The sequence below is a fragment of the Macaca nemestrina genome, chromosome 12 (genome assembly GCF_043159975.1).
Source record: "Macaca nemestrina isolate mMacNem1 chromosome 12, mMacNem.hap1, whole genome shotgun sequence".
NCBI classification, from domain to species: domain Eukaryota; kingdom Metazoa; phylum Chordata; class Mammalia; order Primates; family Cercopithecidae; genus Macaca; species Macaca nemestrina.
In genome coordinates this window covers 16,989,059-17,007,045 of record NC_092136.1, presented here as the reverse complement: position 1 = coordinate 17,007,045, position 17,987 = coordinate 16,989,059, and the positions used below count along the sequence as shown (strand labels likewise).

Below are 17,987 nucleotides of genomic sequence, written 5' to 3'. Positions count from 1 at the left end.
AATAAACAAAGACAATATAGACAGGCATAGAGGCCATTTATTTAGGGTTTGCCAGGGCAAGATGGTTAGCCACTATCTCTGAACATTAGTGGTAGATGAAAGAGTTGAAGAAATTAAGAGTGAAGGCTGAGTTTAGAGTTTAGCAACTGGCTTGACAGCAGTGCAATTTAACGTGGAAAGCAATAGCATTAAGGAATAGAGGAGGTAACTTATTGGTTTAATTAAAAAATAATTGAAAACTGATGCATTACACTACATTACCTATAGATATGCCTAGTTGTATCAGGATGCCTAAGTGGTTTTAGAATCACTGTTTTACTGATTTTGACCTTTTTGTTTTCTTTTTTTTTTTAATTTTGCAAGTGTCCAGGTTATTATTAACATTTGTTTTGTCACTGTGACAGCTCCAGAAATCCAGAAGCACTGCAGATAATGGAGCCGGAGAATGGCACTGTGAAGACTGAGTTCTTTCTTCTGGGATTCAGCGACCATTTGGAACTTCAGAGTCTCCTTTTTGCAGCATTTTTTACCATCTACTCTGTTACTCTGATGGGGAACCTTGGAATGATTTTATTAATCACAATCAGTTCCCACTTGCACACTCCTATGTACTTTTTCCTCTGCATGTTGTCCTTCATAGATGCATGCTACTCTTCTGTCATTGCACCCAAATTACTTGTGAACTTGGTTTCTGAAAAGAAGGCCATTTCTTACAATGGCTGTGTTGCACAGTTATATTTTTTCTGCTCTTTGGTTGACACAGAATCTTTCCTCTTGGCTGCCATGGCTTATGACCGGTACATAGCAATCTGCAACCCACTGCTCTATACGGTGATTATGTCCAAGAAGGTTTGTTGCCAGCTTGCAATTGGGGCATTTTTGGGGGGCACTATGAGCTCGATTATTCATACCACGAACACTTTCCATCTGTCATTCTGCTCCAGAGACATTAACCATTTCTTCTGTGATATCTCCCCACTCTTCTCTCTGTCCTGCACTGACACTTACATGCATGACATAATTCTGGTGGTCTTTGCCAGTTTTGTGGAAGCAATCTGTCTTCTAACAGTTCTCCTTTCTTATGTCTTCATTATGGCAGCTATTCTTAGAACAGGTTCTGTGGAGGGAAGAAGAAAAGGGTTCTCCACTTGTGCTTCCCACCTGACTGTGGTCACTATTTATCATGGTACCTTGATCTTCATTTATTTGCGCCCCAGCACTGGCCATTCACTGGATATTGACAAAGTGACCTCTGTGTTCTATACTTTGATTATACCTATGCTGAACCCTCTAATTTACAGTCTAAGGAACAAAGATGTCAAAAATGCTTTTAGAAAAGTGATTGGCCAAAAACTGCTTTCTTAAGATGAACCTGGGCCTGACACCATTTCAACAATACCTCCTCTTTGACTTGGTTCTAACGGTTGGAAAAGTCAGTTTAATATGAATGTTTTCCATATCTGTGGGTAATGAATCCTCAACCACGGAATAGGGCAAAAGCCTAACCTTAGAGGTCCTCTCATATCACTTATATTACGTCTATTATTTTAAAGCCGAAATTTCAAATATTTGTTTCAGTGGAAGATTTACCTTACACTTAATTTCCTATACCTCATATTCTTACTCCCTTTCTCTTTCCACCACAAGCTTTTGAGACAGCCATGTGGGAAGAGCTCCCTGCCAAAACTCTAACGGGCCTAGGTACAGGGAGAAGTGTGCACTGAGCTAGAGCCACAGAAGTTCAAGGTGTTTGCGGTGGGGAGGAGCCTGGCCCCTCCTCTTCGTGGGTGGAATCTGGAATTTAATCTGTGAAGCGGAAAGCCTGCACTAGCATGAACTCTAGCCTTGCATAGAGTCCCTGTTCCCTCTTTTTCCCCTTTTTGCACAGTAAATCCCATTATGAGCACCCTTCAAATAATCTGCAAGCCTAATTTTTCGTGGCCGTGTCATAAGGACCCAGCTGTTAGCTGAACTAAGGAAAAAGTCCCGCAATATTCTTGGTGCACATCGTGGGGGCTTGATAAGCAGTGAGTGAAATGGACACTCAAACCTCTCACCGTCCTTTCTAAGGCTTTTCCTTGGACTTCTGAAAGAAGGGGAAACTGTGCCGCCACCCGCATCGCTCCTGGGGGTCAGGAAATTTGACCTCCAGGCTCCAGGTCCTTTTCCTTCCTTTTTCTGGAGGACCTGCAACGGTGGCTCCCTGCTTTCCTCCCCGCTCTCCCCTCCCCGCTCTCCACTCCCTGCTCTCCCCTCCCTGCTGGGGGCTGGGATGCATGGGCCAAGGGCCCTGCACTGCTGTTTCCCCTACGCACTGGGGTTCAATTCCACTGGACAGCAATTAAGCTTAAGCTTCTCTGCCTGGTGGAGGAACATCTGGCAAGAGAATAAGAGGTTTTTTACCCGGGCATTTTTATCCACCCATTAGCAGTTAACTTTGAAATTTTTTTTTTCTTTTTTCTTTTAGAAGACGTTTTGCTAGGCTAGGAATGATAAGGATCCCTGTGTTTATTCTCTGTAAGGTTTGGTTGTGAAAAAGGATCTTGTGGGGACTGCTTTTCTTCTGCCTGTCTGTGTTTGTGTTGTGTTATGATGTCTGTAAAAAGAGCTCTAATTAATTTGGCCTAAAAGAAGACACGTACTTGGATCTAGTATTTTTTAAAGGGAAGATAAAAGCTGTGGTACCTTTCAGTTCATGTGACTTTAATCGTTGAGAAATAAAAACAGCCTTAAAGATTATTGGTAAAATGCAGGTGTCATTAAAATATAAACAGGTGGGCTAAAATATGCAGGTCAGATGCAAGCTTTGATAAGTGTTTTGAGGTTATAAACTGCTTTTGGGGTTTTGAGAGCTATTGAACTTGCCAGCTGCACATTGGTAAGGTCTGGGGACAGATGGAACTAACCAAGCCCTTAATAATGCTGGGAATCAAAACTTGACTGCCCTTAGCACACAATTAAAACAACTTACCAGGTTTTACATTAAAATTAAAAATTGCTAGGAGTTACCATTATAACATGTCATTGAGACTATGGGAAATAAATTTACATACAAGGTGTGTAAGAACGGTAAAATGCGTTTTTTAGTAAAAGGTTATAAAAAGCATGGAAATGTAAATTTTTGTCTAGGGTTAAAGGATTGCTTTAAATTGGGTAAGATAAAGCTGAAGGTTCAAACAAGTGGTGGAAGGATTATGGAAATTAACCTTGCAGAGGAGGTTCTCTGTGTGAACATATCAACCTAAATTCAAAAGGGCATTACATGGTTTTTCTGTAAATTAAGCATTGAAATAAAATCACAACAAGGTATTCTTAAGGCAAGAAGATATTCTTAAGGTTCTCTGTGTGAACATCTTAACTAAATTCAAAAGGGTACTACATGGTTTTTCTGTAAATTAAGTATTGAAATAAAAGCACAACAAGGTATTCCTAAGGCCCTAACTACTCTTTAGCAAAATTCGTAAAGGTGTATGAAAGGTTTTTGCTTCTTTAAAAGTTCTGAGTCATCATTTTGGCAAAATAAATAATGTATGGTAATCTGGAATTCTATTTCATAACATCAAGTGTTTTAAACCTCAAATGTGTAACAGCCTTCCCAAAATCAAACTTCGGTTTCAAAATTGTCTTTCCTGACACTTGGTTTTTCAGATACTTCAGAGGTCCCCTGGAGTGTTCAGAAAAGAGAGGTAAACAGGGTTATTTCACATGTTTAGGTACATGGGATTGTCAAAATAATGTTCAGTCTCCTTTAGGTTTTATTTTTGTGAATAATGCCAATATATGTTCCAAAATTGTATGAGATTTCCAAAATTCTAATGCCTGAGTATATGCTGTCAATCATAATTAAGGTTGCTAAGTTATTGTAAACCAGAGGTATAACCAAACTTCTTTGTCAATCATGTTTCTAACTGTAACTACTCTGGACATTTTTTTATTCACAGACTATTGTTGTCTTATTTTAATCCTTTTTAAAAGATGGTTTATAATAAGTTGTAGAACTCTGACAAGTTCTCATGCTTTCAAATATAAGTTTCTGATAACTGTGGAGATTGTGATATTGGATTAATAGAAAATGTACAGGGTTCATGAAGAGCTGAAATGTTCGTGAATATCAAGCAAAACAAGAGTTAACTAAATGGACTGAACTCAGAAAACTGAAGCAATCTTTTAATTTTTGCTTAGAACATTGCTGATTCATGTTTTGTTTTTCAGAATCAAGGAAACTTATTTTGAAGTATTTATGACTTTTAATAACTGAGTAAGGTGTGTATATATATATATCCTGTGATCAAGATTTGGAGCATGTTTGTTTCTCTCTACCTGGTTTCTCTAGAATTTGGAAACTATCTGTGAGTATTCTTAATTTACGGCAATATAGTTACATCAGTGCAATAATAATCCATTTTTCTTTGGAAAGAGGACACAATTGGAGAAACTGGTTATTTTACCAAGGCTTTCACTGGAAGGGTATGCTTCCCTTTAAGGAGTCAATCTTGACTTGCAGAGCTGGTAAAAGCCTCATTTGAGACTGACCCCATGCCCCCATTTACACAGTCCCTGTACAGTGTCCCTGACCTATGGTCAGTAGAGAATGTAACTTTCTAACAAGCCTAGGAGCTATAATTTTTTCTTGGAACTTTAAGAGAAGAGGATCACCCAACTCACAAGTATTTGAGGATACAAACTCATGGCTGAGCTTGGCTTTAAAAGGTCTTACCTGAGATTCCTTGTGGAACAGAGTTCATCACAGCCAATCCAAAAGGACTATGTAGAAATAATCATTCTTGCTGTGCTTTATGCAAATTATCAAACCAAGTACAAGACTAAAGTCTATTTTGCAAACAACTCAGTACTACTGTAATTTGTGTTTTTAACAAAAAAGGAGGACTGTATATAGAGAGAAACTACGTTCCAAAAGTTATCATACATTTGTCTTTAAATTCCAAACTTATTAGTTGTTTTTAAGTTTTTGGCTACATTTCAGACAAATCCTGCTTTTTCCTGTGAACCAACCAGCAATCTCCGGTTGCCAGAAAGAATAAAAGACTTGGGTAATGTAAAAATATGAATCAACATTCTAATTCTGAACAAGTATCCTACAAATCCTGCCAGGTGATGGGAATAAATGAGACGCTCATCACTTGGAGGTTTTCTTTTGGGAAAGTAAGACCAAGGGAGCTAAGCAAAACCAAGCACCATGCCCCCAAACCCTAGCAAGCATAACTTTAGCCACCAGTTAATTGGGTGTGTCACAAGGCATCCTTTTCTCTCCCTTGTTGGAAGAGGGCTCAGTCCCACAGTTTGACCTTAGCATTTGGCATATGATAAGGAGTTCATGCAACCCCGCTGAGACACATCTTTGTCCCAAACTCAATTCCAAGCTTTGGGTCAAAGCCCTAGGAAGGAAAACTGGATCTAAGGGATCCAGAGCCAGACAATAACAAATTCCTGCCAATTAAGCCAAGCTTCCCATTTCAGGGATAAAGGACACATTGGTATCCAGGGCATAAATGAGGTCTAGGGAACTCCAAGGCTACTGAAAGCAGGAGAGATAGGATGTATGTGGATACAGTGGATAGTTCCCACCCTGTAGTCCCCCTGCTTCATGGGTGCAAGCACTTTAACACCTATGCCGGCACCTGCCAAGGTCGCCAGGACTTAGGGATGAAAGGACGGAAGAAAGAAAGAGGAGACTCTTCCCTCTCTCCCTCACATACCCTGAGTATCTGCTAGGGATAGAAAGGCACCAGGGATGCCTACTCCCCTCTTTCTAGATTGGTAGCATTCATCTTGAGTCTGGACTCTTTTCGAATGCATCCTGAACCCATGGGACTCCTTTGAAAAAAAAAATTGCCCAAAATGCCTTCTTTTTTTCTTTCTCCTCCTTGGTTCTCTCTTCACAGATAGGTAATTGTGTCTCCATACTGTGGGATACTCCCCTCAGATGCATCCTCCAAACTGGAAAGAATTAACTTCTCAAACTTCAAACTGGTTGGCTTAGGACTGGGCTCAGGGGAAGGGAACCCAGAAGCCCAACATGTCAGCAAAAGGGTGAAGTTTTACTTATTTATTTATTCATTTATTTATTTATTTATAACCGATTGGGCTTTTGGCCTCCCTCTACTTACCCAAACTAGTAAAAGGCCTCGGGATTTTTGAACTGTCCTTACCTCCCCCTTGTTTTGTTTTGATACATGTTTTCTATTAACTTGATTTGTCTCTTCTTGCCTTCGGGTCATCAAAGTCCAAACGGTTATGCAACCGAAACCTCTGACAATGGCCCCTCATGCTGGAAACCCTCAAATAGGCCTCTGAGGAAACTCTGACTACTGTTTCCACAGAACACCGCCCCCTGTCAGCAGGAAGCAGTAAACATCAGTCTTCATCCTTATCCTTATCCTCATTCTAAGGGCAGTTAGATGTACTTTCTTAGAGGGAGGAATGAGACAACCAGGTGGGAGGGGGTCCCTGGCAAAATTCCAATGGGCCTATGTACTGGGAGGAATGCACAATGAGGTGGAACCACAGATGTCCATGCCATTTGCAGTGTGGAGGCGCCTGACCCCTTCTCTTTCTGGGTGGAACCTGGAATTCAAACTGTGAGGGGGGAAGCCTAGACCAGCAGGAACTCTGGCTTTACAGAGAGTCCCTATTCCGCCTTTTTTCCTTTTTGCCCAATAAATTCTATTATTCTCACCCTTCAAATCGCCTGCAAGCCTAATTTTTCATGGTTGTGTGATAAGCTCTCAGCTGAACTAAGGAAAAAGACCGGCTATACTTTTATCTCAATTATTCCCAATAATGAATAAACAATTGGCATAGTATAATTATTTTCCCATGACAGAAAATAAATGAAGTTCACTGGGACTGTTTATTAGTTAATTTTGATTTTCATGTAAATATAGGTACACTGTATCTTAGCTGTTTAAATCCTCCTCAATCTAAAAAGCCTTCCTTATATATTAATCCATAGGCAATTTTGTTTTCTTAATCTCTCTTCAATTTCAGATGAGAATTTATATTCTAATTCTCACTAGGACATTTGATATGCTTCTCTTTTTAAGACTCATTATTTTCTATCTTACTGTGTAGTTTTCGTGCCTGTGTTCTATCCCTCTACCAAAATTATTCATTAATTCTCATTCATTATTTGATACCTTGCCTCTTTATCATAGTTTCTTCCCCACTGTAGATTCTGAGTGAATTTTTATGAAATAAATATGTGTAATATTGATTTTTTTTAAGTTTAGATCACATGCCTTCAATGTGAAGAAACCATTTATGTTTCTTGCAATATTTTTAGTTCATCCTCTGGAGTGGTGCTGTGATTATCACAAGATATTTTTAAGTGTGATGGTTTTTTAAAAGACAGTTTTTGAACATTGAATAAATTAAAACTTGGTTCATGAAAGTTTTTCTCTAGAATATGTTGAGTCTGAAATCTCTTGATTGGCAAGCAAATAGCTAAAATTTCTGAGGTAAGCTATTCTCTCAGAGCTAGGGATGAGAGCCAGAGCCTACAGATGGTGGGAGAGAAGTTAGTTGACTACTGGGGTATAATCTAGATGGAAGTTATGGCTGGAAAGTGTGAAAACAGTGTTAAACTCAACGGTTAAGATGAACAGTGGGATAGAGAGATAAACTAGAGAGGAAAGCCTCTGACAGTGAAAGTGTTTCCTGGGTTGTAAATCTAGAACAGAGTTTCATGCACTGCAGCGGGATGGATTTTTAAAACAAGAAGGGATTTGTTTATACAGAACACTGGTGAGGTAGAACTCTGGCCAATGTGCGCTTTCAATCGTGAAGACTGGAATAGCATCCTGAAATTAATAAGAACCATGTGCTTCATCCTAAACACTGAATAGGAAATGTTTTAAGTGCATGGGTTCATCACAATGAATAGATACTGATTCCTTTGTATCTACACGTGGCATGTCAGCCACAGCCCTTTGGATAAAATTTCACAGCATAACACAAAATGAGGTACTCTGAGATTAATTATCTAAACTGACTTCTTGGGATTGTGGGGTCTGGGACTTAAATCAATAGTATAGTTTCAGTCTTCTGACCTAAACATGGGATTGGTGCAGCCGGCACGGGTAGCCATGAAGAAACCTCTACTCAGCTCTAGCCAGGATCGGAAGAAAGAAGCCCTAAGGTAGCTGGCAGCCAGCTAGAAATATGACCCGACGCTAGGATTGGTAACTGTAGTGTGACCAACTGGGTGAGCAGGCTGTAAAGCAGACAGAAGAAGATGGTGCCTGCAGACTGTTTCATAACAAGATGCTTGAACAATTCCATCCTTTCTTTCAGTACTAGGAGGTTAGTACCTGAGAGCAGGCCCAGTATGTTCTTAGAAACTCCCTTGACCAACGTTAGGGAGATAGACAGATAGATAGATAGACAGATAAATATCCTTGATATATATCTAATCCCTGAGATTAATCAAGGAAGTTTATATGTGTGTGTATATATGTGTATATATAACATACAACATATATGATATATAACATATAACACATGTTATATATAACATAACATATAACATATGTTATATATAACATATATAACATATAACACACATAAACGCTGACATAATCTACATTTATACTTAGAGACAAAGATTTGTAGCTTTAATCTTATAATGCCCATATTAAACACATGTTAAAGAAATGAGGAAACTGAGACCTAACAATGTTAAGTAAACTAAGGTCACACAGCTAACATGTAACTGAGAGTGACTGATAGTTCACATACAGATGTGAACCCTTGTCAGCCACACTTGAAGTACAAATTCTTATCTTAAATTTTCTCCTATATTTATCAATTTTTAAAATGAAATAAAATAATCAATAAAAACAAACAACAAATCAAACCAAGACTACATACAGTCTTGGTAATGCATGAAGACAATTAAATTGGCGTCTTTAATGGAAAAGGTAAAAAAATAAGGAGTATCCTTTTGTCTTACATATATATGTGAAAAATGGACAGCGAAGCCCATTTTATATAAAATGAGTATTTTAGGTGTTTTTGTTTTGTTTTGAGACAGGTACTCACTGTGTCACCCAAGCTGTAATGCAGTGATGCAATCTCAGCTCACTGCAGCCTTGACCTCCCAGGCTCAAGCAATCATCCCACCTCAGCCTCCTGAGTAGCGGGGGCCACAGGCACACACCACCACACCCAGATAATTTTTTATTTATTTTTTTTGTAGAGATGGGGTTTTGCTATGTTGCCCAGGCTGGTCTTGAACTCCCAAGCTCAAGTGATCTGCCTGCCTCGGCCTCCCAAAGTGCTGGGATTATAGGCATGAGCCACTGTACCCGGCTCAACTATTTTTCTTGTGTGGCACTGTCGATTAAATGTGCTAACTTTCAATATTTTAAATTCATTCTATTAGTACTGAGGAGGAATTTTCAATGGCCTGAATTCATTCTCTTATCTTTTTCTAGAAGTTCTGTTTGGAGGGCATGTTAATATATTAATTAATTTATTATCATAAACAATTATGACAGTCACATCTTAAGAATAAGCTATTTTAATTATTCAAAAGTAATGCTAGGAATGACCATAGCTAATAGATACTAAATCACTTGCTTCAGTCATTAGTTGCCTAATTTTTTTTTTGTATTTGTGGAGACAGGCTCTCACTATTTTACGCAGGCTAGTTTCAAACTCCTGAGCTCAAGGGATCTGCCTGCCTCAGCCTCCCAAAGCGCTGGGGGCCACCATGGATCACCATGCCTGACCCAAGTGTGTTTAGTTTTTCATAGATATGAATATAATTAATACATTTTTTAAAAAGTACATTGAGTTTGGTTTGCAAAGTGATGAAAAGGTCCTGATAAGTGATATATTCTATGATCAATCAATATGCTATTCAAAATTACAGAGGAAAGGAAACATTTCAGAGACAGTAAAATATTTTTGTTTTAAAATTCTGTTCAATTAGTAATGCAAAACAAATATTCTGCTAAAAGTTTTATGTTTTTAATTAATTCTTTCACTCTTATGATGCTTTGAAGCATGTAACACTCAGGGCAATTTATAACTAAAATGATGTATGCAATATGGAAGAAGGCCTAAATGAAACCCTGTATAATTCATTACCTTGTCCTCCTAGCACCAGAGATGTGTGCCTTTGTGTTTCCTTCACGACAAAATTTAAAATAAAACAAATAATCATTAGAATCAAAAATCGTGTTGTTTTTCATAACTTGGTTAATTTCTAAATGATTTCAGTGAGACCAATATATGCCATTAATTACATTATTGAAACATATTGTAGGATTACCTAATAGCCAATCACTTAGAGATTACCACTATTAATATTTTGTTTAGAATAGGATTCTAGTTTATTTCATAAATATGCAAAGAAGCAATGTAAGTTATTATAAATGATATACTAATGTAAATATGACTTGTCATTTGTGGGTTTTTTCCATTGGACGTACTTTACAACTTAACCTATATCAATTGGGCATTTCAGTTTTGAAATTTTAACTCACATGACTCATGTGAGTTAAAACATGTGCACATATACATTTCCATGAAACATAGTACCATTAACATAGTATAATGCTATAAACTCATCCAGGGAGATTGAGGCTGCTCTTCCAGTGACCTTTGGAGAAGGTCCAGATCTATCACTTCAGTTGTGCAGTCCTGTAGGTTGTCAAAAGTAGCATGTCTGTTCCCCAGAGTAAGGGCAGGAGGGAAGTCCAGAACCTGGTGCTGAGACTATGAGGTATAATAAAAATCTGGGCTTGATGATCCTGGGGATGTCTGCTGGTATAATGAGGAACACAGTATCTGAGAAAAACTGTTCAGTACATCAGATGATCTCTGTTTCTGACAACTTATTTCAAACCTAGGCCAAAAGACAAGAGGTATAGATGGATTTCATCCAAGGTGAATATACTAGAATGAAATGAAAGTGACTTCTTTTTCTGGTAAATTTACAAAGTCTCCTTTTTCCATAAATTTTGTGAGGAACATTGTTTATTGAATAGCTGTTTATAAATGGGATCCTGCAGTCGAACATTAAAAATAACAAAGTAGAAATCATGGTGAACAAGATAGGAAAGGACATTACCTTCATGGAATTTCATGTCTAGGGTGAGAGATTTCTTATTTATTTTTATTTATTTGTTTACTACTTATTTACTTATAAGTATATGCTAGACATTTACAGGGTGATACTTGTACCTAGGAAGGACACAAACCAGACTAAGTTTGATTCTCTAAAAGTCCCTTTGAATGAGCCACTGTATTTATTCAGCACATTTTTTATGGAATTGGAAATTTAGGGAGGGTTTGTTGAATTGGTGAGGGAAGCGGGTTCACTATAACCCACAACAGTTCACTGGGGCATAGTCACGAACAGAGTGGGGAAATACGAAAGGACCTTCTCTGCAAAACAACAAAAGGAGTCTATTTCTACTCCTCATTGGTTTAGAAGGAAGACTAAGACCAATAATTCCCGCCCCCTCTACACACAATTTAAGCACAATGGTAAGAAATTTAAAATACCTTGAAGGCTGCTTGGGTGAGACTACAGAAACCTATGCCAAAATACATGAACTTTAATACATGAACTTATTATTTTTTAATGGAAATTACAGTTTCATACAGAACATAATTTAGTGTTCATTGCTTTTTTCAGAGCACCTTTCACATCCCTATTCCTTAAGCTGTAGATCAGAGGATTTAACATAGGTATGACAACTGTGTAGAAAACAGAGGCCATTTTGTCTGTTTCCATTGAGTAACTTGAACTGGGTCGGAAATACATGAACAGGAGTGTGCCATGAAATACAGCCACAGCCATCAAGTGGGAGGTGCAGGTAGAAAAGGCTTTCTGTCTGCCCTCAGGTGAGCTCATTTTAAGGATGCTAATTATGATGTAGCTGTAGGAGAGGAAGACAGTGACAATGCTGCACCCCACAATACAGCCAATGAATGTGAACATCACTATCTCATTAATGAATGTGTCCGAGTAGGAGAGGGCTAGCAAGGGTGGGATGTCACAGAAAAAGTGATTGATAACATTAGAATTGCAGAATGACAATCTGAATGTACAGCAGGTGTGGATTGCAGAATCCACCAAACCTACAACATAGGCAAGAGCCACTAGCTGGGTGCAGATACTCCTGGACATAGTGATCGTATAAAGAAGTGGATTGCAGATGGCAACATAACGATCATAGGCCATGACAGCCAACATGAGACATTCCACATCTGCAAAGACTCCAAAAATATACATTTGAACGGCACACAAATTATATGGAATCCACTTTTGGTCCGATAAGAAATCAGCCAGCATCTTGGGAGAGACAGTGGAAGAGTAGCAGACATCACAGAATGACAAATTGCTCAGGAAATAGTACATGGGTGTGTGAAGTCTGAGATCCATCTTGATCAAAAAGATCATCCCTAGATTGGCAATCACAGTTATGCCATAAATTAGGAAGAAAAGCACGAAGAGCCCCTGCTGCATACCCTGTGTACCTGAAAGTCCTAAGAATACAAAGTCAGTAAACACAGTGCAGTTCTTAAGGGTCATCATTCAGAGCTGGAAATCCCTGGTTTGAAAGAAGAAAACGGAAGTGAAGGGTTAACGTTATCTTACTATATTAATAGTCAAACTGATGGTCTTTTTTCAGTGATTAAAAATAAAGATATAAACAATCTACTAGAAAATATCCAATTTAGTGAAAACCAACAAAATGATCACGGTAATATCTCATACATTTGTATGGCACTGTACAGAGGCTGTAGTACACTTTCATTTAAATTAAATCATGTTAATTTCATGAAAACCTATGTGTTATTTATTTATGGTGATTTTTGCTACTTCTCTTTTACAGACTAGGAAATTGATGTCCTCAGAGTTCAAGGTGATAGTTCCTGTAATTAGTTCGACCAGATAACCCACATCTAATGACAAGATTACTGTTGTTGCCTTTGCTGTTAGTTTTGTAGAAATGTTGTGATATCTCATAACAGACAAGCAAAGTTAAGTGATAGGTGCAGGTAATGAGTGTATCCCGTATGTTTCTCTCATCATCCAAAAATGTGGAGCAGGCAGAGCAATGACAGGTTCTTACATATAACATTCCTCCACTTTCCCAATAACCCCCCAGGTCCTACCCAGCGTTAATAACCAAACCTGCATCCTATTGTCACTGGGATGGAGACAGTCTGTAGTTCACAAACCACTGGAGTAGAAAGGGTGATGGTTGCATGAGAAGTGAGTAGAAGGGTCTCCATGATCAGTAAGCTAGAGTTGACAGACAGGAATATGCCAGAGCTAACTAACTATGTTCTCCTCTGAAAGCTGCTGTTGCTCAGAGGAGATTATAAAGAACACTTTGAAACTAACTGCAGCCCTGCTGTGGCACTGATGAGCAGAGGTGTAAGAAAGAGACTATGGGCCGGGCGCGGTGGCTCAAGCCTGTAATCCCAGCACTTTGGGAGGCCAAGATGGGCGGATCACGAGGTCAGGAGATCGAGACCATCTTGGCTAACACAGTGAAACCCCGTCTCTACTAAAAAATATAAAAAACTAGCCGGGCGAGGTGGCGGGCGCCTGTAGTCTCAGCTACTCGGGAGGCTGAGGCAGGAGAATGGCGTAAACCCGGGAGGCGGAGCTTGCAGCGAGCTGAGATCCGGCCACTGCACTCCAGCCTGGACGACAGAGCGAGACGCCGTCTCAAAAAAGAAAAAGAAAAAAGAAAAAAAGAAAGAGACTATGGTTTACCATATGGGTCCCTCTTCCCTGATCAAGTAGAATCCACATTATCCATTCACCAATAGATTAGATGTGCAAGAATACTGATATGTCCGCAGTTTCCTAACCTCAGACACATTCATTTCTAAACTATGTTCCCCATCCCAATTACCAAGAAGTTGTAACAAATTTTTGTTTGTTTTCTTTGACTCCTCTCTTCTATACCTCTGAAACCTGCTAGACTTCAGTTAAAAATAATTGGCTGTCTTTGGGGGGCCAATTTAATGATTGATCCCATTGTAACATTTCACCTAAACAAATTATATCTTGTATAATATCATACATGTCTCCCTCTGTTCGGTGAGATAGAATAAAAGTAGACTTGGAGGTAGATAAAAAACAGAAAAAGGATGACATCTGAATAATGGTCTAGTGATCAACATGCAGGTCTCTAATATTTCAGTCTAAATTTATTTAAAAAGCTGCCCTTGTAGACACATCTTTAAAAATAATGATTTTCTTTACAATATAACATTTAAATATATGTAAATGTACAGATAAGATACTGAAATGCTAATAATGTCTGAACATCTCTGTAGCCAACGCTAGCATTTTATCCCATTCCTTGCCAGCTGTGTGTGTGTGTATATATATATTTGAAATAATACTTAAAGTGATTAAAATAAGTATTCACATTGTTTTACAGTCTCATTTAGTTTTATATGATACTTTTATTGGAAAATAATGAAAGAACTAAAGAACTATAAAAGTAAACCAGAAAAATAACAAAAAAATTAGTACCTGATCCGTAAGCTCTGATGTCTTTACTGGAGGCAGCCCCCTCTGCACAAGGGTTCAGTATTGTCTCCTGACCTACCTGGACTGTATACGTAGCTCTGTGTATGACTCTTGGGTATTGGACACTTCCTCTCACAGGAATAAGTGACAAATAGAACGTGGTTTGGCTAGGGGCAGTGACTCACACCTGTTATCCCAGCACTTTGAGAGGCCGAGGTGGGCGGATCACGAGGTCAGGAGATCAAGACTATCCTGGCTAACACGGTGAAACCCCATCTCTACTAAAAATACAAAAAATTAGCTGGGCATGGTGGGGCGCCTGTAGTCCCAGCTACTTGGGAGGCTGAGGCAGGAGAATGGCGTAAACCCGGGAGGCAGAGCTTGCAGTGAGCTGAGATTGTGCCACTGCACTCCAGCCTGGGTGACAGAGCGAGATTCCATCTCAAGAAAAAAAAAATGTGGTTTAACAATTGGTCTTTTATATAGGTTGGGTAATGATTGAGAAAAAAAATACAGACCATTTAAAGTATTCCTTTTGTTTCTATGTAGCTTATGCTCAATATTATATTTAAAAAGCAATAGTGAAATGACTCTAGTCAACCAGTATTGATCATTTCAAGTTCATTAATCTCTACACAGGTATTTTCTTTTAATTGCACATTATAAAAAACAAATACCCCCCTCAAACACACAAATGTACAAACAACACTCCTGCAATACACTGAAAAATAAAGATATTAGTAAAAAAAGCAAAAGTAGGCATAATCACATTGCATAAGGATAAGCAGGTTCTGTTGTGTATGGTATTGGATTTCTGCTTTTTAAACAAAAATGATGTTAGAATAACACATTTTATATATAAATAAGCAATATGATTAGAGGACAATGCATTCACTTCTATTTATGTACATTAATTTATTTGATCAATCCTCTATTAATGGCCATTTCATTTATATACAATTCTTCATATCACAAGAAGTCTGCTATGACTAAAATTATGCATACATAATTTATCATATCCCAGCGTTACACTGAAATATGTTTTTAAAAATGGCCTGTAAATATAAAAGATTTGATCTTAAAGTCAATTTTTGCCGCCTTGCCAAGTCAAGTGTTTTATAATTATCTAATTATCATCACATATTATCGTATGTTTCATATATTGTCACGTATGTCCCGAGTTGTCTCATACAATCTCATTATATGATGTAGCACCTGATACCCAGAGCTGTTAAGTAAAATTACAGTTTTATAGACATTGTTTGATTGTATCCATAGAAATTGCACATAATAGATTTTTTAGTAACGTGCGATAAAACAGATCTGTCTTAAAAGATAATTTTCTTAAATACTCTTACAGAATATTGTAATGTGTTTATGTTAAAGTGATATCTGAAAATTCACAAAATTAAGGTCCCATAGACGCTCAAAGATCACTCATGTCACTTCTCAAGCAGGGCAGGAGGATCCCAGCAGTGACTGAAGATAGAAGGAAGAAATAAGTTTTGCTATATGGGGAGTAATTTATCTTGTTTATATCAACTAGGCACTTGGTCATTATTAATATTGGTGCCAATAGAAAGTGATGTGGTAGGTCATTGCATTGCAAAATTGCTGGAAACAAGCAAGATTGCACCACTGCCCTCCAGCCTAGGAGACAGTGAGACTTCATCTTCATCTAAAAAAAAAAAAAATGAAGCCACTCATCATTTTTGTATTTGTTTTAAAATACTGTGTATCCAATAGTGGGAATAGGTTTACATGTCAGTAGACTCATAGATATATAGAAAAAAATGTGACAACTGAAAAGTGTCTTATAAATAAACTAGCATGAGGCTTTTTATTATGGGGGGTGATGAGACGGGACTCATTTCTAGAGAAGAAGAGTCTTGTTAAATACCATGGTAATTTAAAGTTGCATTGGGTGCCTAGTTCATAACATGTTTCTAGAGAGAGATACTCAGGAAAGTTAAAAGTTAAAAGTCACTGCCTCTGGTTTCAACACAGGACCTCCCACATTCTGCCTCATTGAGCGTTATTACTGCTCTATTTTAACAAGTGTAGTTATACAACTGATCACCATTAGGTATCTGTCTGTTCATTGTATTACATGTATATCCAAACCTACCATCGTACGTCATTACTATGTTTAGGTATTTCAATGCCAAGGCTGAAGGAAAAGATTCATGATACAGAAACATTCCTACCATCTTAACCCACTACACAAAGCCATTGGTAATATCAAATTTGGACATTACTATTTTTCATCAGTCATTGGTGACTGATTTAGAGTGATTTAGAGAGATAGAGAGTAGAAAGAAATGGTGAAAATTGAGGTGGACAGGCTAGAAAGGATCAAAGCCTTGTGATAAATGTTTTACATATTTCTGTAGAGCCCCAAGATGGAAGGGTTAGATCAGGCTATCTGGCCCAAATCTTTATTCAAGTCATGAATATTCTAAGCAATATTTCTAATAAGTGATTTCTCAACCTTTAATTGTACAAATTCAGAGAAATAAAGGTTACAATTAATTTAGTTTCTTCCATTTCTAGACATACATTTATTGAGCTTAATACCCTGCCTTTGTTGGGGTTGAAATTTCCTTCTCTTTAGACAACACTCATTATATATGATTAAAGTAGCCAATAGGCAGATCAAATCAACCTTTTCATGACATAACTGTCATATGTTATATGGAAGGGAGATGGCATATTTATATCTATGCAGCAATTCAATGACCTTCCAATCTGTCTGGACTTAATAATATTTCAAAGGGTGTTTTCTACCCTCCTGATGCTCATAAAACAGATTAACAGAAGAATATGAGTAAATTGAGAAAACATGTCACAAGTGGAAACCCTCCAAACCTGTTTTCCAAAATGAAATATTCCACATAGTTTTTTTTTTTTTCCATCACCATACTTATCCATAACCTGTCACAGTGTCCCACAAATGAAACCTTGCAAAGCAGAGGTGCCTTTTGGGCTTTACTTACATTCTGGTATTTTTTCACAGAAGGACATGTTTTACAAGGACAGCAAGAAAACCTAAGACATTCAATGTCTTTGACATTACACAATCATAAAGGCTAAATAAAAGTGTCATTGAGTTTTGTATGGTTTTGCAAACATGTGGCCTTAGCAATGTTTTCTCAACAAGTTTCTCGTAGGGTTTTAGCATTATACATTGGAACAGAGCTGAATGAAGGTAGGTGAATATGAAGAAAGCACCCACATGAATGCCTGTAACTTCGTATGTAATTAATATGCATGTTTGGTAGACTTATCACCTTAGTATCCATAACCATTTCATTTACTTAGAGCTTAGTGATAAGAAAATATGGACACATAGAGGAGGACTACACACACTGGGGCCTTTTGAAGGGTGGAGGGTGGGAGACAGGAGAGGATTAGGAAAAAATAACTAATGGGTACTAAGCTTTTTACCTGGGTT

At 37.9% G+C, this 17,987-nt stretch overlaps 2 protein-coding genes across 2 annotated transcripts; one reads left to right on the top strand and one right to left on the bottom strand.

Moving 5' to 3' along the window:
• The first annotated feature begins 420 nt into the window (after positions 1–420).
• Positions 421–1,365, top strand: LOC105466448 (olfactory receptor 5I1-like). Its single transcript, XM_011715424.3, has one exon. It carries the CDS (start codon positions 433–435, stop codon positions 1,363–1,365), a length of 933 nt encoding a protein of 310 aa, XP_011713726.2. The 5' UTR covers positions 421–432.
• Positions 1,366–11,629: 10,264 nt separating this feature from the next.
• LOC105466447 (olfactory receptor 5W2-like) lies at positions 11,630–12,568 on the bottom strand. Its single transcript, XM_011715423.2, has one exon. It carries the CDS (start codon positions 12,566–12,568, stop codon positions 11,630–11,632), a length of 939 nt encoding a protein of 312 aa, XP_011713725.2.
• Between the last annotated feature and the right edge of the window lie 5,419 nt (positions 12,569–17,987).